Source organism: Anser cygnoides, chromosome 5, assembly GCF_040182565.1.
Source record: "Anser cygnoides isolate HZ-2024a breed goose chromosome 5, Taihu_goose_T2T_genome, whole genome shotgun sequence".
Taxonomy (NCBI): domain Eukaryota; kingdom Metazoa; phylum Chordata; class Aves; order Anseriformes; family Anatidae; genus Anser; species Anser cygnoides.
The window spans coordinates 30,777,110-30,798,854 of NC_089877.1; the positions used below are offsets into that span (position 1 = coordinate 30,777,110).

Sequence of the window (21,745 nt, forward strand, 5' to 3'; positions counted from 1 at the left end):
AGGATTCATCCTTAAAATCTGCTCCCAATAAACACACCTCATTCTCCTATGTGACTTTTATCCAAACTTTCATGTTCTACTCATTGTGGTTTCTGTAACTATTTAACTGTCTGGTCACCTTTCCTTGTAAATGTCTGTGTAAATGAAAGCCCGTAATGTTATTCCTGGATGGTTTGGGTCTGTGTTTGAATTGTATGTATTGTAACAGATTTTCTTGTTCAAAAATGATTAATAAATTAATGTGTACTGTACATCTTATGCATTAAAGGTCCTAAATGTGTCCTGAGAGCTGCCACAAAAATGAAATGGAACATCAATCATACTGCGCATTACTCTGCCCTATTGCTTTACACTGGCTTCTTAAAAGTGCTCTTTCCCCTTTATTCATATTTAAAATCACTATCTGCTTTGTTTTTTGGGGTGTTACAACAGGTTTGGAATTAGCCGTAGATCCCCTGCTTCCATTGACAGGCAGAACACGCAATCAGATACGGGTGGTAGCGGCAAATCCACACCCAGCTGGCAAAGAAGTGAGGATAGTATCGCTGACCAGATGGGTAGGTAATTAATTCTTTACAACGAGCAAGTGGTGCTAACCACAAGGTGACTTTGGCAATACTTGTCTCTGTGCAGAGGGAGAACCCTCTTAAGCACTGTATTTTTCAGTGTCTTTGAAAGTTAACCTTGTTCATCAGGATGAATAATTAGATCTTGAACATATATTAGCTTCGGCAGTCTGTGTCCTTGAGACCTATGAATATCACCTGAGGAAGGACTCATTTCAGTTTTGCATTTGACAATGGGGCTAAATCTACCTTAATACTTTTACCCTGAAACACTGTCCTTTTAGAATCAGTTGGGTGGACACATTTAATAATTTGCCTTGCTGTTGAGGACTTGTTTGACCTCACCTGCTCTCCCAAGTGACTTAACTTAGTTTATTTTTTGCTTAGTTTGTGTAAAGTACTTGTGATGCTCCCTTTCAAATGGTGCTATATAAATGCAAATTGATTGTTTGATCATTGAAGCTATAAAAATACCATGTACAAAATGGGTAAAAAATGCAATTAAAGTTTAAATAGTGAAGTAAATCTATAGCTTGGTAATCGCCTTCCACCAGTGTATACATTTTCATTGCACTTGGCAATTAAGCTGTCAGCTGAAGGAACATATTAACTACATAAAACAGCTGGGTACTGAGGATTTGCATTGTTAAGCCTTCATTTGGAGTTTCTGCACATAGACCTTTTCCCTACAGCTATGGCTTGATTTGCGTGGATACCACTGAGATTGACACCAATGGAATTGTTGTACTATCTGCAAACAGCGTTGATCCAACATGATGAGCATGGTCAAAATTGATAGATTGTTTTTTTCTTACTTTGTTATCATAGATTAAACAATTCCATACTTTTTCCATCGTTGCATATATACAGATCATTTTGCCGCATCGTAGCTCTTTGCTTGTTCTATATAAATTGACTAGTGTTGAAAACAGAATAAAGTTCAGTGAATTTAGCAGGAGTTTTGTGAGGGAAATGCGGTCGTCAAGTTCTGGAGATGTACTTTGTTCACATACCTTCACAACCTCAGAGAGCTGTGCCTTATTATTGAAACCATCTGTCAGTCCCTCCCTCACAACTCCCCCCCCATACTTCTTGCTAAAAAGCTGTGATTATACTGATCTGCAGTTCTCATTTTGACAGAATGATTTTTAATCACACATGTTTTGATACTGTTGTGATGGTAACGACACATGTAAAACCGATCCTTTCCTCAGCATTACTTTTGCAGACCAACGGTTGTGTGTTGATGCTGGCACTAAGCAGAGCTGCCAGCGAGTTCTGTTCTAAAATGTCAGGAGTCACCATATTAGCAAAATAAATAAAGGCCAAAAAGTACAGGAAAAAATGTGTGGTAGATAATACCTCCGGCATTTGGCAGAGGCTGAAAAATGTGTACTGACATATAATCCCTGTATTTTATCTCTTGTGTATTGTCCTGCATTCATAGAGTGCCAGTTGGAAGCTGCATCTCTGACTGGAGACTTTATTGCCAGTCTGGTGAATCTAGGTGAAAGTTGGGTTCTGTGCCAAATAAGCACATTTCCACTTGGGATAAGCTGTATCAAGGTAAATAAGGCATTAGGTACAGTGTATTCACACTCACACCTTCCTGCCCACTCTTAGCTACAGAAAAGCTTTGTTCTTTGTGCACCAGAACCACTTGTTACCACTTGCCAGGGAGAATCAAGTTATTTAAAAATAAAAAATAAAATAAAATAAGCCAGTTATGCTGCAGATGGAGATGAACAAACCATAGCTGTATTGAGGAAAGCTTTAAAGAACTGCTAATTACAATGGCTGTTGTGAAGTACGTGATGTTCATAAGCACATACTATATTTAAAAGTAGTGTTTCTAGAAATGCAAAATACTGCATAAGCACAGGAGAGAAGATCTATGTAAAAAGTTTCAGCTAAGAAAGATTCCTTTAAAAAACTGGCCTTGGACTCTGAAAAAGCAGTTATGTCCCTGAAGGGTTGCCTGAACATCCTCTAGACGCTCCATAGTTATCTCTTAGGAAAAAAAAAAAAACTGTCCATGTAAGATGAGTAATTAAATCAGTCCACTTTTACCTGGTTCAATTTAAAAAACATTCCTTTCTTTTGTACATCTATGCAGTTTCCCCATTTACAGTCCTTAGTTTTTACAGGAATGTTGTGATTTCGACAGATTATGTTATTTCTGCAATTAGAAAACACTTATTTAGCTCACCTTAACTTTGACAGGAAATACGTGTAGTAGTGGTACTGGAGAAAAATGTGGATTTAAGCCATCACTGTAGACTTTTGTTATTGTCCTGCCTTGCGTAGAATACAATATAAGGAAATGCAGATCTTCAGAGGCTTTTTAATCTCTTGTCCACAGGCAATATACATATAGACGTACAATGTCAACACACTGTGAAAATGAATATTCCTCTGCGTTCATGTTCTGATGCAGTGCTATTGGACAATGGGAGCATGGCACTGCTCAGGTTGTTCTGTTAAAGCCAGGACGGTGGCTGCAAATTTTTCGTGAATTCTTTCTGATTTACGCCAGGCAGGAATGGGCCCTCACTTACTCACCTGTGTTTTGTTTCAATGTATTTTTTTTCATTTGGAATGAATTTCTTGTTAAATATTCAAAGCTTTTGGCTACTGGTAGTAGTGGGAAAAGTTGCAGTGTAAAATGAGTTGCACATTTTTTTAGTTTGTTGTGCTGCATGCTCTCTTCAGTACATCACTGTATGCTGTATTGCAGAACCAACATGTCACCTTCCAGCAGTATCAAAAGTACTGCCATCCTTCAGAGAAAGCCCCAGTGGAAGACTGATGAGACAGGATCCTGTGGTTCACTTGTCTCCAAATAAGCAGGGTCATGTAAGTTATCCTAAAAAAGGAATTATTTAATATATTGCTCTTGCTTCAAAAGCTCTTGATACCAAAAGTGTTGTTCAAAATTGTTTAGTGTGTCAGTTAAAGACAGACAAAAAGGGGAAAAAATAGTCAAGCCTTGTTCCTTATTAAACTAAGGAGGAGGCAGTAGAGCAGATCTATTACTTCCTGAACCTTACAGAAGCTAAGGAAGGTCTGCTAAAATATTTGTTAGTTAATAAAGTTTTACTGAGAGATGATCAGCACTTTCTTGTTTGTTATCTTGTGATAAGGAGAGGATTTGTGGGAGTTTACAAAGCTATTTCTAGGGCTCACGTGAGAGTTGAAGTTGACTAATACATTGTGCAAGGCAAGACTCTGAAGGCTGTTTCTTTGAAACAGAAAAGTGGTCTTGCTTTTGTTTTGTTATTTTCTCCACTTTCCTCGTCTACTGTAGCTGTTAATTCCTTTCCATAACCTAACTTGCACACTATTAGAAGAGTACTTTTGAAAGGTCCACTGGAATACAGCTTAAGTGTCTTTCTTATTTTATTTGTTTTAATTTCTGAATGGTAAATTCTGCCCTTCTGTCTCCACACAGTTAGGTATGTACTCTGTTTTGGAGACTGTCACTTCTTGATTTATATACAGAGAGATTAACTGCAATAACGTTCATAAATTAGAAATGTCTTGAAAATCATTTGTCACTACATCAAAAGAAAAGGAAAATATCCTTTAAACTGTTGTCCAGTATGCTGGACCACTTCTTAAAATTTATCTGTACAATCAGCTAAAATATGGACCTGTGTTGCATGATCATGCTAAAAGAACCAGTTGCATTTATTTAGGTGTGAGAAAGTCTTTCGTTGGTTCCTGTTATTTGCTCTTGCTTACCAGCATTCTTCTTTGAATACAATTTGCAGTGTTTCTTTTAGGTTATTCATTCAGAACAACACACCTTCATTATTTTAAAACAAACAAAACACCTGTCTTCATATTCTTAGGAGCACAAACTAGTTTTTATATTTAGATTGACCTGTTTTCCATGTGATGCATTTGACCATATAATGATGTAATATGCACCTCATTAGCTTGTGTGCACAATGCAACAGTGGAATTACTAATGCCTACATTCTTCTCCTTTAGTCTTTGTTGTTGTAAATCTTTCTTATGTAGACAAATGGATGAGGGACAGTGCTACGGTTCCTAATGAAAAGCAGTAAATTTAACTGGAGATAACTAGGAGTCCATATCAACTTAATATTCCTCCTGCTTTTTTTGTCAGTTCTTATTTTAGTATAATAAGAAACGTGGATGCTGAGATTTCTTGCTCTGAATATCAGTCCATTCTCTATTTTCCCTCTTCTCCAGTGAGAGCAGAAACAGTATTTCATCTTTGACATTTGATCTGCCCATGTCTGTCCAGTAAAACTCTGGGTAGGCAAATAGGGAAGGTGGTTCTAAATGTCCTTTCTGTCCCTTCTCATATTTGTAGGCCATCTCCCTGCCAAACAAGTCCGTTGCATAATGAAAACCCATTTTTTTTCAGTTCCAGTTACATAGATGATCAGAATTTAGATGTATTCTTTAGATGGAAACTAAAATTAAGAAATTGAGAGGAATACAAATACTTCAAAGATGAGTTACTAAGCAGCGATGAGTGTACGGTAAGAAATTCTTTATGTAATGGATGCCCACTGCAGAGTTGAAGGCATTCTGTGTCTTCCAAACAGCTGGCTGTAACCAGGGGCAGAACCCAGAAACCAACCAGTCTCTGCCATGCCCTGATGGGACAATTTCAAAGCATTGCTTGAAAGCTTCTTTTCTTGCAATTCTGCCATTTGGAAAAACAATTTCAGAATAGTTAAATGGCATTTTGGTGACTATTTGCAAAGGACAGTACTATTGAGGAGGAAATATACCAAGGGTTAGGAGGAGCAGCTGTTGTTTTTTCCTACCTTAGCCTTTTGATAGGCAATTGCATTGTTGAAACATGCACTTTCTGTGGATCGGTTATGTATCATTTTCTGAAACACCAGACTCTTAAAATTGGAATATTTCAATTACAGTAGCTATGAAACAGGTCAAAGTCTACACAGCTCAGCCAGTGTCATTCGTCCAGGCTGAGTAAATTGTATCTGAAAGGAAACAATTTAAAGTATTTTGGGACAACATCTCTGTTTTTCCCTGCGTTGTTAAGGCATGGCTTCCACATCCTTGTGAAAGCTGCTTATGTGCACTAAGAACAGAGCGCACACATTGTGTTGGAATGAAATTTGTTGAGTTAGGTTCCTGAACATACCTGTCCAATACTTGAAGGTAGAAGAGTTCCTACTGTGCAGTGGGGACTTCAATAACCCTTTCCTCCTCCTTTTCTATTGCCGTAAAACTGAAATAAACCTGCAAGTATGTTTTTTTTTTGGATTGTTGTTTCTTCTGTAGTCTGACAGCCACTACTCCAGCCATTCCAGCAGCAATACTCTCTCCAGCAATGCCTCCAGTGCTCACAGTGATGAGAAATGGTATGACAGTGGAGAGCGCACTGAATCAGAGCTGAACAGCTACAACTACCTTCAAGGGACTTCTGCTGATAGTGGCATAGATACCACTTCCTACGGACCTAGCCATGGCAGCACTGCCTCTCTGGGAGCAGCAACATCTCCCCGGACAGGGCTAACAAAGGAGAAAGTGACACCACTGTGGCACAGTTCCAGTGAAGTGGTCTCCATTGCAGACAGGACATTAGAAAAAGAGAGCCACATAGACCGAAAGGCCGAGTCTTCGCTGAGTCTGGATATTCACAGCAAGAGTCAACCAGCCTCCAATCCTCTAACAAGGGAGAACAGTGCTTATAGTCTTAGTGATGCCGTCTCGCATACAAGGTAACTTTCACCTCTTATGAGATTGACACCTTCCACACTCATTTTCCCATTCTCACTCTCTAGCCTACGAAAAGTGAGAAGTGGATGTTAAGTTGAGGCTTCTGTTTGACTGGTGAGCGGGCTATTGATCAGTGTTTTGAGAGATTTTACTATGCAGAATGCTTATAAATTCAGACCAACTTTAGTCTTTGCATTTGCTGGTGCGTACAGCGCTAAGGAATGTATTTGACAACATATTCCATACTGTTGCTATTAAACAAGACAGACACATGCCTGATGGGTTTATAAGGAGTATCTTGCAAATTTATATACATATACGTAGATGAATATCTTACATATTTTATATACAAATTAGAAAGGAGATCACTCCCTTTTAGTAATGCACAGTTTAATATGGGTTTATTTTTTAGTCTTGCAAGTACATGTTTCAGATGTCTTTTACTTTTTTTTTTTCCCACAAGTCTTTTTGTTTAAAAGTCTTCTTGTAGTTATGATCAGGACTGAGAGAAAGTTGCTTGGGAGTGCTGGCATATATCTTTTAAACTCATTCTGCTGCAAGCTGTGGGTATGACACATTACAGTCACGTTCCCTCTTTCCCTCAGTTTTGCAGTTTGTAAAACTAGAAATATCAAGTATGCACATAAAGTGCTTGAACACCTCAGATGGAAGATACCCACTTTGCAAGTTCAGTGGAGCTGCTAGAGGCATAAAATATTTTAGAACATTTTCCTAACTCATTATTGAAGAAGTATTCAGTGTGCTTTTAGAAAAATACTCAGTCATACTAACAAAAAGAAAAAACAGCTTTTTCAGGAAGCTGTGTGATCATCAAAATTTGTTGGTCTTGTGGAGCCTGACTATTGCATTTTTATTCTTAAGGCACATCTTTTTGAGTGTACAGCTAAAATACCTGTAGGCTGGAAGCCTGAAGCATCTTTTGCTATTCATTTTGAGCAAAGCTACATTTAGGCAAGGGTAGATGTTTATCAGACACTTTAACAGTTCCTGGTATCGTAGCTGCAAACAGAGGTTGTCATAGAGACTGTAGTGCAATGAACTGTCTCCATGTAATTTGTCATGGTAATGCTGACGAAATCTATTAATGGTGGTCCCAGTCTGATCTTCTGCCTCTTTATGGGTGACCATTTTTGGCACTAAAGCTTGTATTCAGTTCGTGTAAATTCCATCCTAGTCTTCGAGACTGGTGTTTCCAGTGGCTGTATATGTATGAAGGGCTTGAACAAATCTATAGAAAACACTGTGTACAGGGATTTACTTAGAATTTAGGCAACCTTAGCATTTACCCCTTTTTTTGGAGGTAGAAATCTACGTGGTGGTTATCTGCAGTGTTATACCGTTTATTTTAAGACATGCATGTTTATATGCATTTCTGCTTGACGTTTGTTAGAATTTGCCAAGTGCCTTGCGGTATTTCTCTGAACATAACTTGCAGCAGCATTGCATGTGAGATTTTTATACAAAATGCTGATAACAGTAAAGTTATAAGAGGCATTTCCATTTGAAAGTGTTTTTTCAGAAGCAGGTAAAAAAAAAAATAGAAAACATCTATAACTTTGAAGCTTTATTGTAACTGTGTGTCTAATACATACCTCATCTTTGTGCATCTACGTTCTGGTTTCCTCTGGTTTCTGAGCACCAAACAGGGTTGGTTCAGTAAAAAAAGCCAAGAAAATGTAATAGGAATACATCTTCACCCTGACAGCTCTTACCTTTTATCTTCCATGGATATGATATACTTTGCAACTTGATTGCAAGCTTGGACCAAGAGTTTGTCTCATTATTTATTATATGAACGCTGTCTCAAAACGTGGTTATGTTCTCTGGTTGATTTGTTTTAATGCAGTTGATGTTTCTCTAATGATACTGAAATGCTTTTCTACATATTTTTTTTCAGGCTGTTGAGATTTCCAGATAAAAGTTCCCAAGGTTTTATGTTATTTCATTTAAAAGTCAGATTTAAATGCAGCTCTTTGCAAAGGAGAGGGATAGTAGCAATTTGTAGAACACATGGGACAAGATACTTGAGAAACACACTACAATCCTTGCACCCACATAATTTATTCTGGTGGAGAAGAAGGCAGACTGATTTGTACTCCTTCCTTATTTTACATTTTTGAAGACTAGAAAATGTGTTTGATGCCTTGCAATAAAGCTAAGGCACGGTGTGAGCAAAAAGCTGTCATTTTGTTTCTCATGGTGTCCTTGATTGATGGTTACACACTGAACAGCAATGCTGAGCTGAGGAGACCCTTGGTCCAGCCGTTCTCTCCCAACACTCATAGCTCTTCCTATGCAGCCAAAACAGCTTGTTCCAGGAGGTGATCAAGCCAAAACGTAACAAAGCTAAAAAATACTTTATTTTTTCTCCAGTCTGATCTGTTCACCTGTACCATTGACTCCATGGCTTCCCAAATAGTGAGGCTGACCCAATAGGAGGGGCACCAGGGACATGGGAAGGAGTAGATGGGGCTGGAGACAGGGGCTTGTTAGCCTGGCACTTCTAAACGTAACTGCAGCTGCCTGCTTCAAGGAGGGGAGAGTAAAGGATGATTCTGAACAAGCTACTTCTTGTGAGAAACGAACAGCTTAATTGTTGTGTTTCTTTAACTTTCTAAATTGTTATCCTTTGCTGGCTTCTTCCTTTTTTACCTTTTCCTTGTGGATGCCAGAATGCCTTCAACATCTTTGGAGTCGGGTTTCTGAGCAAGAAGAAAAGGAATTTGGCCCTGAAAAGAACTCAGTGACAAAGGAAAAGAAAATAGCCACAAATTAGAGTGTTTGTGTCTGTAGAAGACAGGAGCAACAATTAGTGTTCAGATCATTTGGTTGTGCATAAAAGAACTTGTACCTGAGAACTGGTGGCAAAATGTAAATTATAGTGATTAACTTTTACAGCAGAGCTTCTGGCTGTGTTTTTACTTTTCTTCTCCACCCCCATTCCGAAGTCCTTCCTGATGATTGTGCAGATTTCTCATAGCATCCCAGGAGAATTGCATTATGTAGGCCAGTAATTATACAGAATCATTATAGCTGAATGTCATTAAATGAAGCCATATGCGCTGATGGCATGAATTCCCTAGGAAAAGAATAAATAAATCAGACTTTCATTTCCACTTAACCTATGTGGTTTAGAAAAAGTATGAATATTTCTAATCTATTTTAATTACTTAGAATATTTTTAATATTTAACCGTTGTAGATTATGTCTAACAGTTTACTTTTATGAATGACTCATCTGGACTTCTTGCAGATTGTCATGTAGTATCAGAATTTTTCCTTAATTTAACCCTTCCTGTCACAATACTCCAGCTGGGAAGTGGGGAACCACCAGTAGCAAAAGGTTTTCTCTCAGTCCTGAGACTGAGGACTGAATTCCTTCCAGATATAATCAGGCTGGTCCAGGTGTCTGTTACAGTTTTCCATCTATATACTATTGACTTGCCTGTGTTTACACGTAGGATAAAAAACTTCAGGCCTTTCCAGAGTTCTGCGCATAGTTCCTGAATCAGAATATCCTCCCAAAATATTATATTGTAAAACCACAGCTCAAAACATTCAATACACTTAAAAGAAAAGTATATTAAAAACTGTATGCTAATTTTCTTGCTCATCTGCCAGGCTGCTCTTAGCATGTATTATATATGATATATATTATAATAAATATTAAAATAGTAGTACTTACCGTATACAATATTTATATACTGTATGATATATAATAAAACATAACTACTAAGTTATGCATTATATACATTTTAGATATACATTTAATGTAGAACATATTGAACATCATTTTTTGTCCTCTGTGCATAGTAATGTTAAGGGTCAACACTAGCAACCTAGCTAGGAGCTGTAATTAATTTTAAGGGTTTTTTCTTATATATAGCACTTCCTTGAGAGCTACCTGGTGGGATTAAAGAATTCCGAAGTGTGTTCAGAGCTTCTGTTTTCCTACACTGAAACAAAAGGCTTCTCCAATTCTTGAATGTATTTAGAAGGGCATAAACATTCAAAAAACATTCAAAAAACATTCAAAAACAAAAACAAAACAATAAAACAAAAATCTCATGTTTTCTTTAAAGATGTACATCTTCCACAAATTTTGGTATTTTAATTTTGCTGGGGTGATGCCTTGCAGATGGGCTGGCTTGCTCAGCATGTGTAGGAGTTTTCAGTATTTAAAAAGAACAGAGAAGGAGGAATGAAGAGAAATGTATTGCCTCTACCTCTAGATCTTATTTTTCTCCGCTTTCTTGCTATAAATTGTTTACTTGCATCTATTATAAATAAAGGCTATGATGTGCAGTACCAAATATATGGGCTTCATGGAGAGAAATACCTTCCTATATTTTTCCAATCTGCCATCTTTTGTGCAGGCCTTACAATGTACAGATGGGGAGGATCTGTAATACAAAGTCTGTATTATTGTTGCCTGATTTGTGTACACGTGGGGAGATGCATCTCCCCCCTAACATGGGGGACTGCCCCACCATCCCCTCATACATTCGGAGGAGGCATGGCCTGCAGCAGCTGGCACTGTTTGAGGTGGGAAGACTGCCATCCGCTCCGACTCCTTGCATCCACAGCACTTAGCTGCTGGGACTTCACTTCAGCCATTTGGAAGTGGAACACGTAGTTGAAGGTGACTCTTTAGAAGCCACATGCTGTCAGGAGAGAGAGAGAGGAGAGACTTAAAAGCATGACTCTCCCTGTCTGAGACACCTAATTTAAGATGAGGAGAATCACCTCCAAGGGTATTTCTCTCTGCATTGGCTACCACAGGAGCTAGACAAGTGGCATAGATTAGATAACTGACTTCTGTAAGGCTAAATGTAAGTGAGATTATTTTTCCAGGTGGCAACGTAGATTTAACCTCAAATACTTTCTCTGTTTTGTTGAGAGACATTGAAAATGGACATTGAAAATGCCTTGTTTCATCAAGATATAAAAAGTGTTAAAGAATTTCCTGTTAAGCTAAGAATGAAAAGATTGTTCAGTGACTTTGTTCAGCCTTCCAGCTAATTCTTATTTCTCAGTCAGAAACTGTTCTTTCCCACAGGTCCATCTGTTTCATATTCCTTCCTTGCAGTATTGGAGACAGGGAAGAAAATGTGGCTAAGTTGTGGAGAGAGCTGATGGAAAATTGGTCTCTATATACATAATGCTGTTTCCACACTAAGGCTGTACACAAAGCTTCGCTCTAACCATAGCTAGAAATGCCTGACCTTTTAAGGTTGCTAAAGTAAATATTGTCTTGAGCACTAGCTCTCCTGATATTATGCAAGTTGCATGAGATTTTAATATCATCATAGCTAAAGAGTAGCTCCCATCTGAAGCCTCCCCCACCTTCTTCCAGCAATAAGTTGCAGTTAGTTGACCCAATACTTTCTTCTGGCTAAACAAATTGTGGCATATGTTAGGGACCTGCTCAAACTTAACCATTTTTGTAAGCGTCTTTTTTAGCAGCAAATGGTAACTGCTTTTCAGGCAAAATCCAGGAAGCCCTCTTTTGAAAGATGTATGGGTTTCTTCTGTGGTTTGTTGTGGAGTCTCAAAGGGATGTTCCTTGTTGCTCAACTTCCTTCACAATATGTTTTGTTCTGCTTTCGAGCAAGAAGTTGGACTTGGGTTCTTTTTGCTAATTAGTTACAATCTCATGTATTAGTTTTAAGCTGCTAATCACCGCGAGCCCTATGTTTCCCATTTGTAAAGAAGGATGAGGGGAGGGTGGTATATTGACTGCATCCTTAGAGTTTGCTTACAAAATTTTTCATGACTGGGTGAGATGTTTCTAATAAAACATTCATGGAGAGCCCTTAAAAAGGCTGAGCTGGTTTTGCTACTCTGCCTGCTCTGGTAAGAGTAACATCATGTGCTCCGAAGTTTTGCTTTAAAAATAGTTGAACAAGATGCATAAACACACATTAGAGGCAAATTTTGTCTTTGTTTCTCTCCCAGTACCATGAGTTCACGACACTCTGCCAGCCCGGTTGTTTTCACCAGTGCCAGAAGCTCACCTAAAGAAGAACTTCATTCTGCTACTTCTCCCCAGCTCGCACCTTCTTTCTCCTCCTCCTCTTCCTCCTCATCTGGTCCTAGGACTTTCTACCCTCGCCAGGGTGCTACTAGCAAGTATCTGATCGGATGGAAAAAGCCAGAAGGGACAATAAACTCAGTGGGGTTTATGGATACAAGAAAGTAAGAATGTTTTTTGGTTCTCTTTTTTGGTTATTAGCTTTAATTGTAAAGAAGCATTGACATTTGTGACATTTCTCTGTACAGAAAAGCACAAGACTTATTTAATAGAATGCATATTCTGCAGTACAACTTAATCTCTAATCTAGAGTTCTGCAGTTGGTTTTAAATATTTAATAGTTGGCTAATCTCATTCCCTGTTAACATACTTAGAAAAATAATAATTACAATTTCTAGAGTGCTGTACAGATTTCAGTCCTATTAAAGCTTATCTTTCCTTGGGACCTCTTAAAGGTCACTCAAAATGTTATTTCAGCAAATATTAAGAATCTTCTTAATGTAGAGGCTGAGCTCTTTCTTAAGCCTCTCATCCATGTAGTAGTACTGCGCATGCTGTGTATGAGCTCTGTGGTATTCCGTGTACCTTGCCTAGATTGCTGCCAGTATCCAGTCTAACTGACTGAAGGCAAGGCAAGGGATCTCTGTGTTACAATACAAAGCCATCTCTTCTGGAGTAGAAATAAAGAAACAACTTTCTAGTGAAAATACTCTTCTTTCCAGTCTAGCATGGCTTCGAAAGCAGGTGGTTTGGAATGCCCATTCCAGAACAATTTGTTCATCTCCTCTTGGCTTTTATTAGGTCAACGCAGAATTCCACGGTGATGCCAATCACTGACTGTCAAAAGGAGATCGTGAAACTTTGTAAAATCTGCAGTAGAAAAAGCCAGTTGGAAGATTAAAGGAACTTGGTTGTTTTGTTGCTTTTGGCTCATTTAAGACATATATTATATTTAGTTCAGTGCAGAATATGCATTATTTTAACAGATTCAGTCCCTTATTGAGAAATGGATGACAGCCTTAACATGTATTGCTAATTGTTTGCTTCAACAGGTATTCATTAAGATGAGGCTCTGCTGTATTAGTGAAACTCCCATCCTTTTTCGTGCCCCCTTACCTATTTTTTGTCTTTTAAAATTTTGAGGATGCTATAATTTTTGTTTCATTCATGCCTCCTGCCCCAGGGCTTTGAGACCTGAATGTGTCTGTTCCATTTCATTTAAGACGTCACCAGAGTGATGGCAATGAAATGGCCCACCCTCGGCTGCGTGCATCAGCAAGAGATCTACGAGCATCACCAAAACGAGCATCCAAGTCCACCGTTGAAGAAGACCTGAAGAAATTGATAGATCTTGATAGTCCAACACCTGAATCCCAGAAGAACTTTAAGGTATGTTAGGAAGTCTGTCATCTGTCTATTTCTTGTCACACCTGAGTAAAATCTGAGATACCTTAAGAGCAATGCACAGGTTGTCTTCTGATCCGAGACGTGCTTCTGTTGACACAAAATAGAAGTGTGTGAAGTTACACTTCATAAGTATTTGATGATCGAGTTCATTGCTGCCCAGGCATATCACTAATACAGCACAGGGTGTCACAGTTTGGAAACTGATGAAGGCTGTGAAGCCCTAAGATTTCTGTGTAGAAAATGCTGTGTGCTTTCAAAGTAGCCAAAGCTGAAGTGTTCATTCTTACAGAGCTTACTCTGTACTTTGCATTGTTGGCCTCAGAGTTTCTCAGATAAGATCTCTTCCATTCTCACCTGTAAGAGGAAAATGAAATGCAAGGCATTCTCTGAATGCTTATCATTGGCAGAAAGTCATCTGTTTGTCGCAGACTTATCTACTAGAGGAAAACATTTGGGGAACAGTTTTGTTATTCCAGTCACTGCGATAGTATTACAACTGTGTGCGCAAATCTACAGAGACTAGTATGCCTGATTTCAAAGAACGTTTAGGACCATCGGCTTGTGAGAAATCCTGTAATGTTGTCTTATGCATTTGAATTGTTCTTCTCTGATTGCAGAACTAGACTGTGACTTGCTGGCAGTATCGCAATAATCATGCTTTCATGCCTCTCTAATCCTGTTACTTCACAAGGACCAAGAATGCTCCCTAAACTGAAGCAAATATTTATACAGAATAGTTACAAAACTTCTTGAGGTGTTCCATAATGTGTGTATAATAACTATAAAATGTATATATTAATTTTTAAAGTCCGTCATTTTGAAGAGAATGCCTTGATTTCTGTAGTCTCCATATACAGTCAGTGCCTAACAGCTCAGGCTCATCACCTAAAGCCCAGATGGTTTCCACAGCAACTATGCAGAGGAGAGAGCAACTTCTTTCTTTGCTTGCAAAAGCCCAAAGTGGCTTATTAAAACTTGTAAGAGCTAGGTTCCATGCACAGATTATTTCAGACGTTACCTTTGAGGCTGGATAAAAAAATCTTGCCAATGGCAAGATATCTTTTTCATAGGTTTATGGTAGTTCTACAAGGCGAGCGAGATGTGAGCAAATGAGAACATCTCCTGTTGGTTATTTTTGAGCAAGGGGATTAGTCTCACTCCAAGAAATTCCATTCTGTTTAAAGAGGTCACCTGAAGATCATGAAAAGTGTGTATGTTCCAAAGTTTGTCATTTTTCTGCTTTGGAGTAAGTGAATCCATTCCTACCCTAATCTTAATTTTCTGATGCCTGTAACAAGTATGATAACTCAGGCGATGCTTTTGATAAATTTCAGCAAGTCACCAACACTATCACACCAATAAATTAAATCGTCTACATTTTAAAAGTAACTGTCATTTCTGCCCACTGCATGACTTATATTTCATCTTAGAAAAAAATTATTGCTCTGACTACATAAAAATTGACAGCTTAAAAAAAAAAAAAGATAATGCCTCTCATCAGATCATTGCACAAAGACCAAAAAACCTCCACCCACCTTTCTGATGGCTGCCAAAGGCTTTGTTTTCTAGTAGAATTTGTTCTAGGCTTTGATTTACATATATATATATATATATATATATATATATATATATATATATATATATATATATATATATATATTTATATTATATATATATATTTATATTATATATATATTTATATATATTTCATATATATATATATATATTTACTATCTTCCTAGTCTTCCTCATCTCCTTACCTATTTGTAATGATTTTTACCTTCTCAGACAAGTCACCCTTCTTTTCCTCTTCCCTCTGCTGAATTATCAGAAGACAACTCCTAACTATATTGCCTCTGTTTTCCGACTCCATCACATGTTTATATCTGTGCAATCTTTTAGTCTTACAATCTGGCATTAATTGGTGGTTCCAGCTCCTAATTCTTTGGTAGTTTTTGAATTCTTTAGCACGAGGTGAACTATAGGACCCTCAAAGAAAGAGGGTTTGACATATTGGCTTTCTTTTCCTTTGCCACTTCAAGGCAAATACTGTGAGTTTTTAGCTGATCATAACACGAACCTGCTGATTGAGCTTTTACCTTTCAGAAGGAAAAAATAACAGCTTGATCCTCAGCATTAACATAGTGACAACTGTGTGCCAGAAGTTGTCTCTTTTGTAGTGTTAAGTGTATATGCAAAGTTCCTAGTGTGATGGGCATGGATCCTGTTCTGAGGGAGGCAGTGCAAAAGGGAGAAGGTGACATAACAAAGTTGACATGAGACATTGCTTCTCTTTCCTTCCTTGTCTTTTCATGACAGCAGGTTTTGAAAGTAATCTTAATTATTTCTGATCCATAATCTATAAAAGCAAAACCTGCAGCAAACTTGCAATATTGGATTTGTAATATTTTGGCCAAAAAAAAAAAAAAAAAGAATCTGGCGGATTCTTTCACTGTAGAGTATCAATTGTCATTCTTCCATATTCTTCTGCCACCTTGGAGTGTGGGTTTTTGGTCACAGGAATAGAGTACTATCTGTGTAAACAGTTTTTTCTTTTCCCTTTTTCTGAGATGAGAGAACTGTTTTTTTCTGTGCAAATGAGCAACACACTATAATGCTTAATCACATTTTCCAGAAACCGAATTATTTCCTTTCTTGTTTAAACTTGCTTACGGAGCAAATAAGGGTGATGAGGTCTTCCTCTCTTTACCATTTCTCCATGAAATCCTTGGATCAAATTTCAACCAAACCATAAAAACTGTTGTGTCTGAGGTGGTTATGTTGCCACAGGTTTTAAGAAAATTTGTGGCTCGTAGAGTACAAAATTGGTGTCTCTGCTGGTGGGAATGGTATGTGTAGTTTGAAAGCAGCTCACTGGCACTGGCCAGAGAAGTAGTAGCTCCAGACTAACCACAGCATTGCTTCCTTGTGTGCAGAGCTTGGGGGAAGCTGGGATTATGCTGGGGGTAAGACACAAGTTCTCAAACTCATGAGACAACTAATTTAATTTTCATACAAATCATTCCAAAGAACTGAAGTGGTGGGCATTCCTAGTTGTTTAGAAATATGAGACTATTAATTAGTTGGCATTTGTTGGCGCTCTGCATGCAGGAATGCAGCCTCCCCTGGCACGAGGAGAGCTCTGTTTTATGCAGCATTCAGTTTGTTTTCGTAAACATCATCTCTGCTACATGTGAGCTCTATAATCCATGAGGGATGGCTAACATTTATACCTTGGTAGAAGTTTGAAGAATACTTAAAAGCAGAATGTAAGACTGGCTGAAAAAGATCTGATGTGTTACCTGGTTATAATTTCTTTCAAAGCATGTTCCTTTAGTTTCCTTTCCTTATCCACTCTGGAAAAAAAATACTATGTTAACAATTGCTTTCGTATTTAAAAAGAAAAAAAAAGTTTAAATAAACCACTTCATCATACATTTCAAAAGTTTGTATTGATTTTTTAATTTCTTTTTTATTTCTTTTCTTTTATGAATGTATAGTCACACACTCTGTCCTGTCAGTCTCCCTTTCCCAGCACTCCTACTACAAGGCGTGCCTTGCAAAGGACTTTGTCAGATGAGAGTATTTACAGTGGGCAAAGGGACCACTTCTTCGCCTCGCGGGCCTCACTCTTGGACCAAGCCATGCCAAATGATGTCCTGTTCACCAGCACGTACCCTTCTCTCCCAAAGTCACTGCCACTACGGAGACCATCGTATACTTTGGGAATGAAATCACTACATGGTAAGGGTGTTTCCGTGTTTGCTGCTTTCAAAGGAATCCATCATGATTATGTTAAAGGAAAACAGTTTGTTACGGCAAATTAGTACTTCCGTCTTGATTTTGCTAAAATGAGGGGAGTCAAGTCAACTACCTGAAAACACAGAATGGGATTTTTTTCCTCGCTTCAGTGGGTATGAGATTGCATGACTGGTCATGCAACTGCACCTTGCAGAAGGAGCACAAAAACTTGCCTCATCAGCTGTAAGCTTGTACCATTTCCTCCAGGAGTCATCAGGACCAGTTGGACCAATGGGCAAATAACGTATGCCTGTTTATAATGGTGTATGGTATAATAATGGTATGTCCACCAGCATTTATTCACTTTTATATGACTGGCTATGCTAGAAACAGCTTTTATTACTCCAACTAGTTTTCAATTCACTTACTTGCCTATTCATTTTACAGGACTTGAGTTACTTAATTTTGGTCACACATCAGCAGCTCAACAAGGAAAGGTACTTGGTATACTGTTGTCAAGAAGGCACTCAGTTTCCTCCATTAGTCTACTGAAAAGTGTCAGCAAGATTCTCTGATAGGTTTTGTTACTTTATATGAATTACTGAGTTGGTGAGAAAGGGACGTTAGCCGGTTCCTGCTGTATCTCGTAACTATATGTGTACTAAGTGTGTTTTCCAAAAAGAGCTAGATCTCAGCGTGGGATTCTGCAGTGTTTTCTGAAGAAGTACATATATGTTCTGCTTCATTCATGTTTTAATGTTTCAAGAGGAAAATCCAACACTACCGATAGGTTCAACTCATTAGAGTAGGCGCTATGCACTGTCTGTACTGAGATACACAGGATACGTTTTTACAGTGAAGGCTGCTGAAGAAATCTGTTTTAAATTCTTTTAATCTGTGTGTGACCACCAGGCATCAGTTTTCAGTGTTGAACCTGACATTTAAATGAGGTGTTGTTTCCGTATAACATGTTTCTTGCTCAAGAGTTAGGAAACCAAGCTCTCTTCAGTTCTTTTTATATGGACTAAAATAACTTTGCAGACTTGGTTACATGTATAACTGACTGATGGGTTTGGCTTCTGAGGGTTTGAGGTCAGAAGATGAATGATGCCATTGGAGTAGTAGAGGAAAGCAGCACTTTTCATTCGGATGCCTGTATTTTCCAAAAAAGAAAAACCAAAACCTTCTTTCACTGTCATGTTCTCTTCCACACCAAACCGATTATTCCTTCTAGCACATAAGCTTTATACATTTGTCAACAAAAGAAGACTTTTCATTTTCTGTGAAATGTAGGTCTGCGTGATAAAAGGACCAGCTACTTGAGTGACACGTGAATTGTCTTCCCTTCCCCCATCCTGCTCGCCTTTGCTGGGAGGAGGATTAAGTAGAACTGGATATTTAATACCTCTAGTATTTGTTGGCTTCCTGCTATTCAGAGTTCTTTTAATTCAAAGATCTTAATAACAAAGATCTGTCACTCCAGAGCACCTCAATTTGGTTTGAAGAGGGGAGAACAGTGAGCTAAAAATACTATTTACTTATTTATCTGTCTTAATTAGCAATCCACCTCACACTTTAAAAAAAAAAGTCGTTTATCAAATGGTTAGTTCTTTTTCTCCTAATTCTGCATATCTTTTTACGAATTGTAAATATTTTCATGTTAAGAACTTCCCAAATAGTTGTCCTCTTTGGGGAAGTTAATGCAAGAATCCTCAGTGTTACTGCTCAGCTAACCTTAAGTTTATGAAAAAGTGAACACGCACACACACACACACACTCAATATCCAACATTTCTGAACATGAAGCAAATGAAGCATGGCTTTTCTGGTCATTGTTTCCCAGGCAGTAATACCACTTTTCTAACATTTTTATAAGGTTATTATAGTTCTTGAAGTTATATAGTTATTAGAGTATATATATTTTAAAAAGAGTGAAAATAAGCAATGCAGTTAGTGGCGTTGTCCTCCAGTGGGTCCGTGTCCTGCCCACTGTGCTCTCTTCCTGTTCGTAGTGCCCAAATTTCCTTTGCCTTGGTCCAAACGGGTTCTTCAAGACCATTCCTTTCTGTAGCTTCTTCCCATGTGCCCAGTCAATTTTCTCACCCTCACGTCTCTAGGTCTCCTAACACCACCTACAATTTTTTCACAACTTCCTTTATGGCTTACCAAGCAGAGGGCACAAGGAGGCAGGTTGTTGCTGCTTCTGAGCTTACACACGTGCTGACCAACCAGCTATCCCATGTTTGTCGATTGTCCAGTCAGTAAACTGAAATAAAATAGGTAACTGCTGGTTCACACTTTGCTCTTTCCCTCATTAGTGCCAATAATTTAAATGCTTCATTCTGCTAGGCAACAATTAGCACAAAAATTACAAGAACTTTATTTCTATATATCATTTTTTTTTTAAGCTTGCCAGTGTGTTTCCCGTAGCAGGCCATATCCCAGCTCTGGGTGGGTATGGGTATTTTTCAGTAAAGGTGGTATCACTGACCTGCTGAGAGATGTGCAATGCATTCAAAATCATTCTTAGGGTTTTCTTTTTCTGGTTTATCTTGGTTGGCCTAATCTGCTTCCATTTGTTTACAAGATTGTAAAGAGAGAGGGAAAAAAAAAACCTTTTATTTTTGACAGGAGTAGATAGGGTACCAGGGAGTGTAGGAGCCCCGGCAAGCTGCAGAGCCCTCCAAAGTACCTTGAGCTTGTGCAAAGGCAGGCATCATTGAGTAGAAGAGTGCTGCCCCCACCCCAATACTGGGGAGGAGGCAGAGGTTGGCTTTTGAAGAGGTAACTGCAAAGATTTATGCAGATTAAGAAGGAATTGTATGTCCTGGTGAGAGGCACCGTCTCAGAAAACTGGCACGTAACATGCTGTAACTGGTCAGCTCATTTGGTCAAACGTTCTGCTGTGGTGTTTGGTTCCAGAAATGCTATCCCCCAAAAATTAAAAGGAGGGATACTTTAGTATTAGGAAAGGAACATTTTTTTTCTATGTAACTTCTCGTTTGTTCTGCCTTACTCTAGGAGAGTTTTCTGCCTCAGACAGCTCCCTCACAGATATCCAGGAGCAAAGACGGCAGCCCATGCCAGACCCTGGTCTTATGCCATTGCCTGATTCTGCCTCTGATCTGGACTGGTCAAACCTGGTAGATGCTGCCAAAGCCTTTGAAGGTAAATTTTCAGAATACAATACTTAGAAGACTGATCCTTCTGCATGCTTTATGGAGGACTTTTTTTTTTTAATTAGGCTCTTGCTTTTGTTGTTTTTATTGTTTCTACTTAGTCTGAAGCTTAAACTCTTTTAAAACAGCAACTCAAGACTTAACAGCCCAGAACTTTGCATGTAATAGATGCCATTTCTTCATGCTGTATTCCCTCTGTGCTACAGTTTGGCCAAATATCTTTGAAACCGGCTATTTTTCATTTCATGTAAAGCAGCTGCAGACGTAACAGCTAGGGTGGAAAAACATCTGGCACAAAAGTACAAAGTCAAGTCAAATAGGGAAAAAGTACATGAACACATTAATGATTGTCTGCTTATTGCCTGAGCATGAAGCTTCTGGAGTGCAGTTGAAGTGCACTGCCAAGGTAATTTGGGAAATGCGCCTTGTTGGCGTATAGTCCGTTGCCATTCTTCCCTCTGCGTACTCTGAATACATGGACGTAAGTGTCATTTTATCCTATAGCACTTTCCATCTCCCTGACACTTAGTAACTGAAGAGAACTGTAAGCTGCCTACGTGTGTTTGAATTTAAAATGAAATACTCCTCGGCCCAAAGGGAGTTTATCTTACCGTTGTTATAATCTGCTGGAAAATTCTTCCAAGTGCTTTAAACAGAAGTGTCTTTTGCTAATCTCTGCACAAATGCTGACCTGCCTTTGTGAAGGTGTTGTCAGTGATCTTGAAGCTTTTGAACATCATTCTGCATGGTTAGAGAAGGCTGTGAAGTAACTTGCTTCTTGGTTTTTCTCTGGGGCTAGTCATACACATCATTAAGACGATGCATGCGGATGCTAGCATTGAAGGCATACGTTTGTGCTCTGCTCTATTGCCATAAGAGTTGTTTGCCACCACACAGGGCTGAAACCCAGGTCTTAATGCATTTCACTGTGGTCAGCAGTTTCTGTTCAAAAGATCCCTTCTCTTTTTCTTTCCCACTTAGTTTTCACTGTCCTCAGCCTGAATCCCTTGCTTCCATAGGCCCCAGACTCACTTGTGTTTCCAATTAGCAGTGTGAACAAAGTCATTGT

General features: G+C 38.5%; 1 protein-coding gene across 20 annotated transcripts in view; it reads left to right on the plus strand.

Moving 5' to 3' along the window:
- Positions 1 to 21,745, plus strand: part of SIPA1L1 (signal induced proliferation associated 1 like 1) — a 210,785-nt gene that overhangs the window by 184,309 nt on the left and 4,731 nt on the right. For 18 of the 20 annotated variants that reach the window (XM_066998661.1, XM_066998656.1, XM_066998663.1 and 15 more), the window contains 7 exons: positions 433 to 557; positions 3,304 to 3,422; positions 5,859 to 6,298; positions 12,275 to 12,514; positions 13,574 to 13,739; positions 17,258 to 17,501; positions 20,519 to 20,665. In XM_066998661.1, the coding sequence (XP_066854762.1) occupies positions 433 to 557; positions 3,304 to 3,422; positions 5,859 to 6,298; positions 12,275 to 12,514; positions 13,574 to 13,739; positions 17,258 to 17,501; positions 20,519 to 20,665 (1,481 nt within the window). The remainder of the gene's footprint in view (positions 1 to 432; positions 558 to 3,303; positions 3,423 to 5,858; positions 6,299 to 12,274; positions 12,515 to 13,573; positions 13,740 to 17,257; positions 17,502 to 20,518; positions 20,666 to 21,745) is intronic. The other 2 variants (XM_066998671.1, XM_066998672.1) reach the window with 2 other exon arrangements.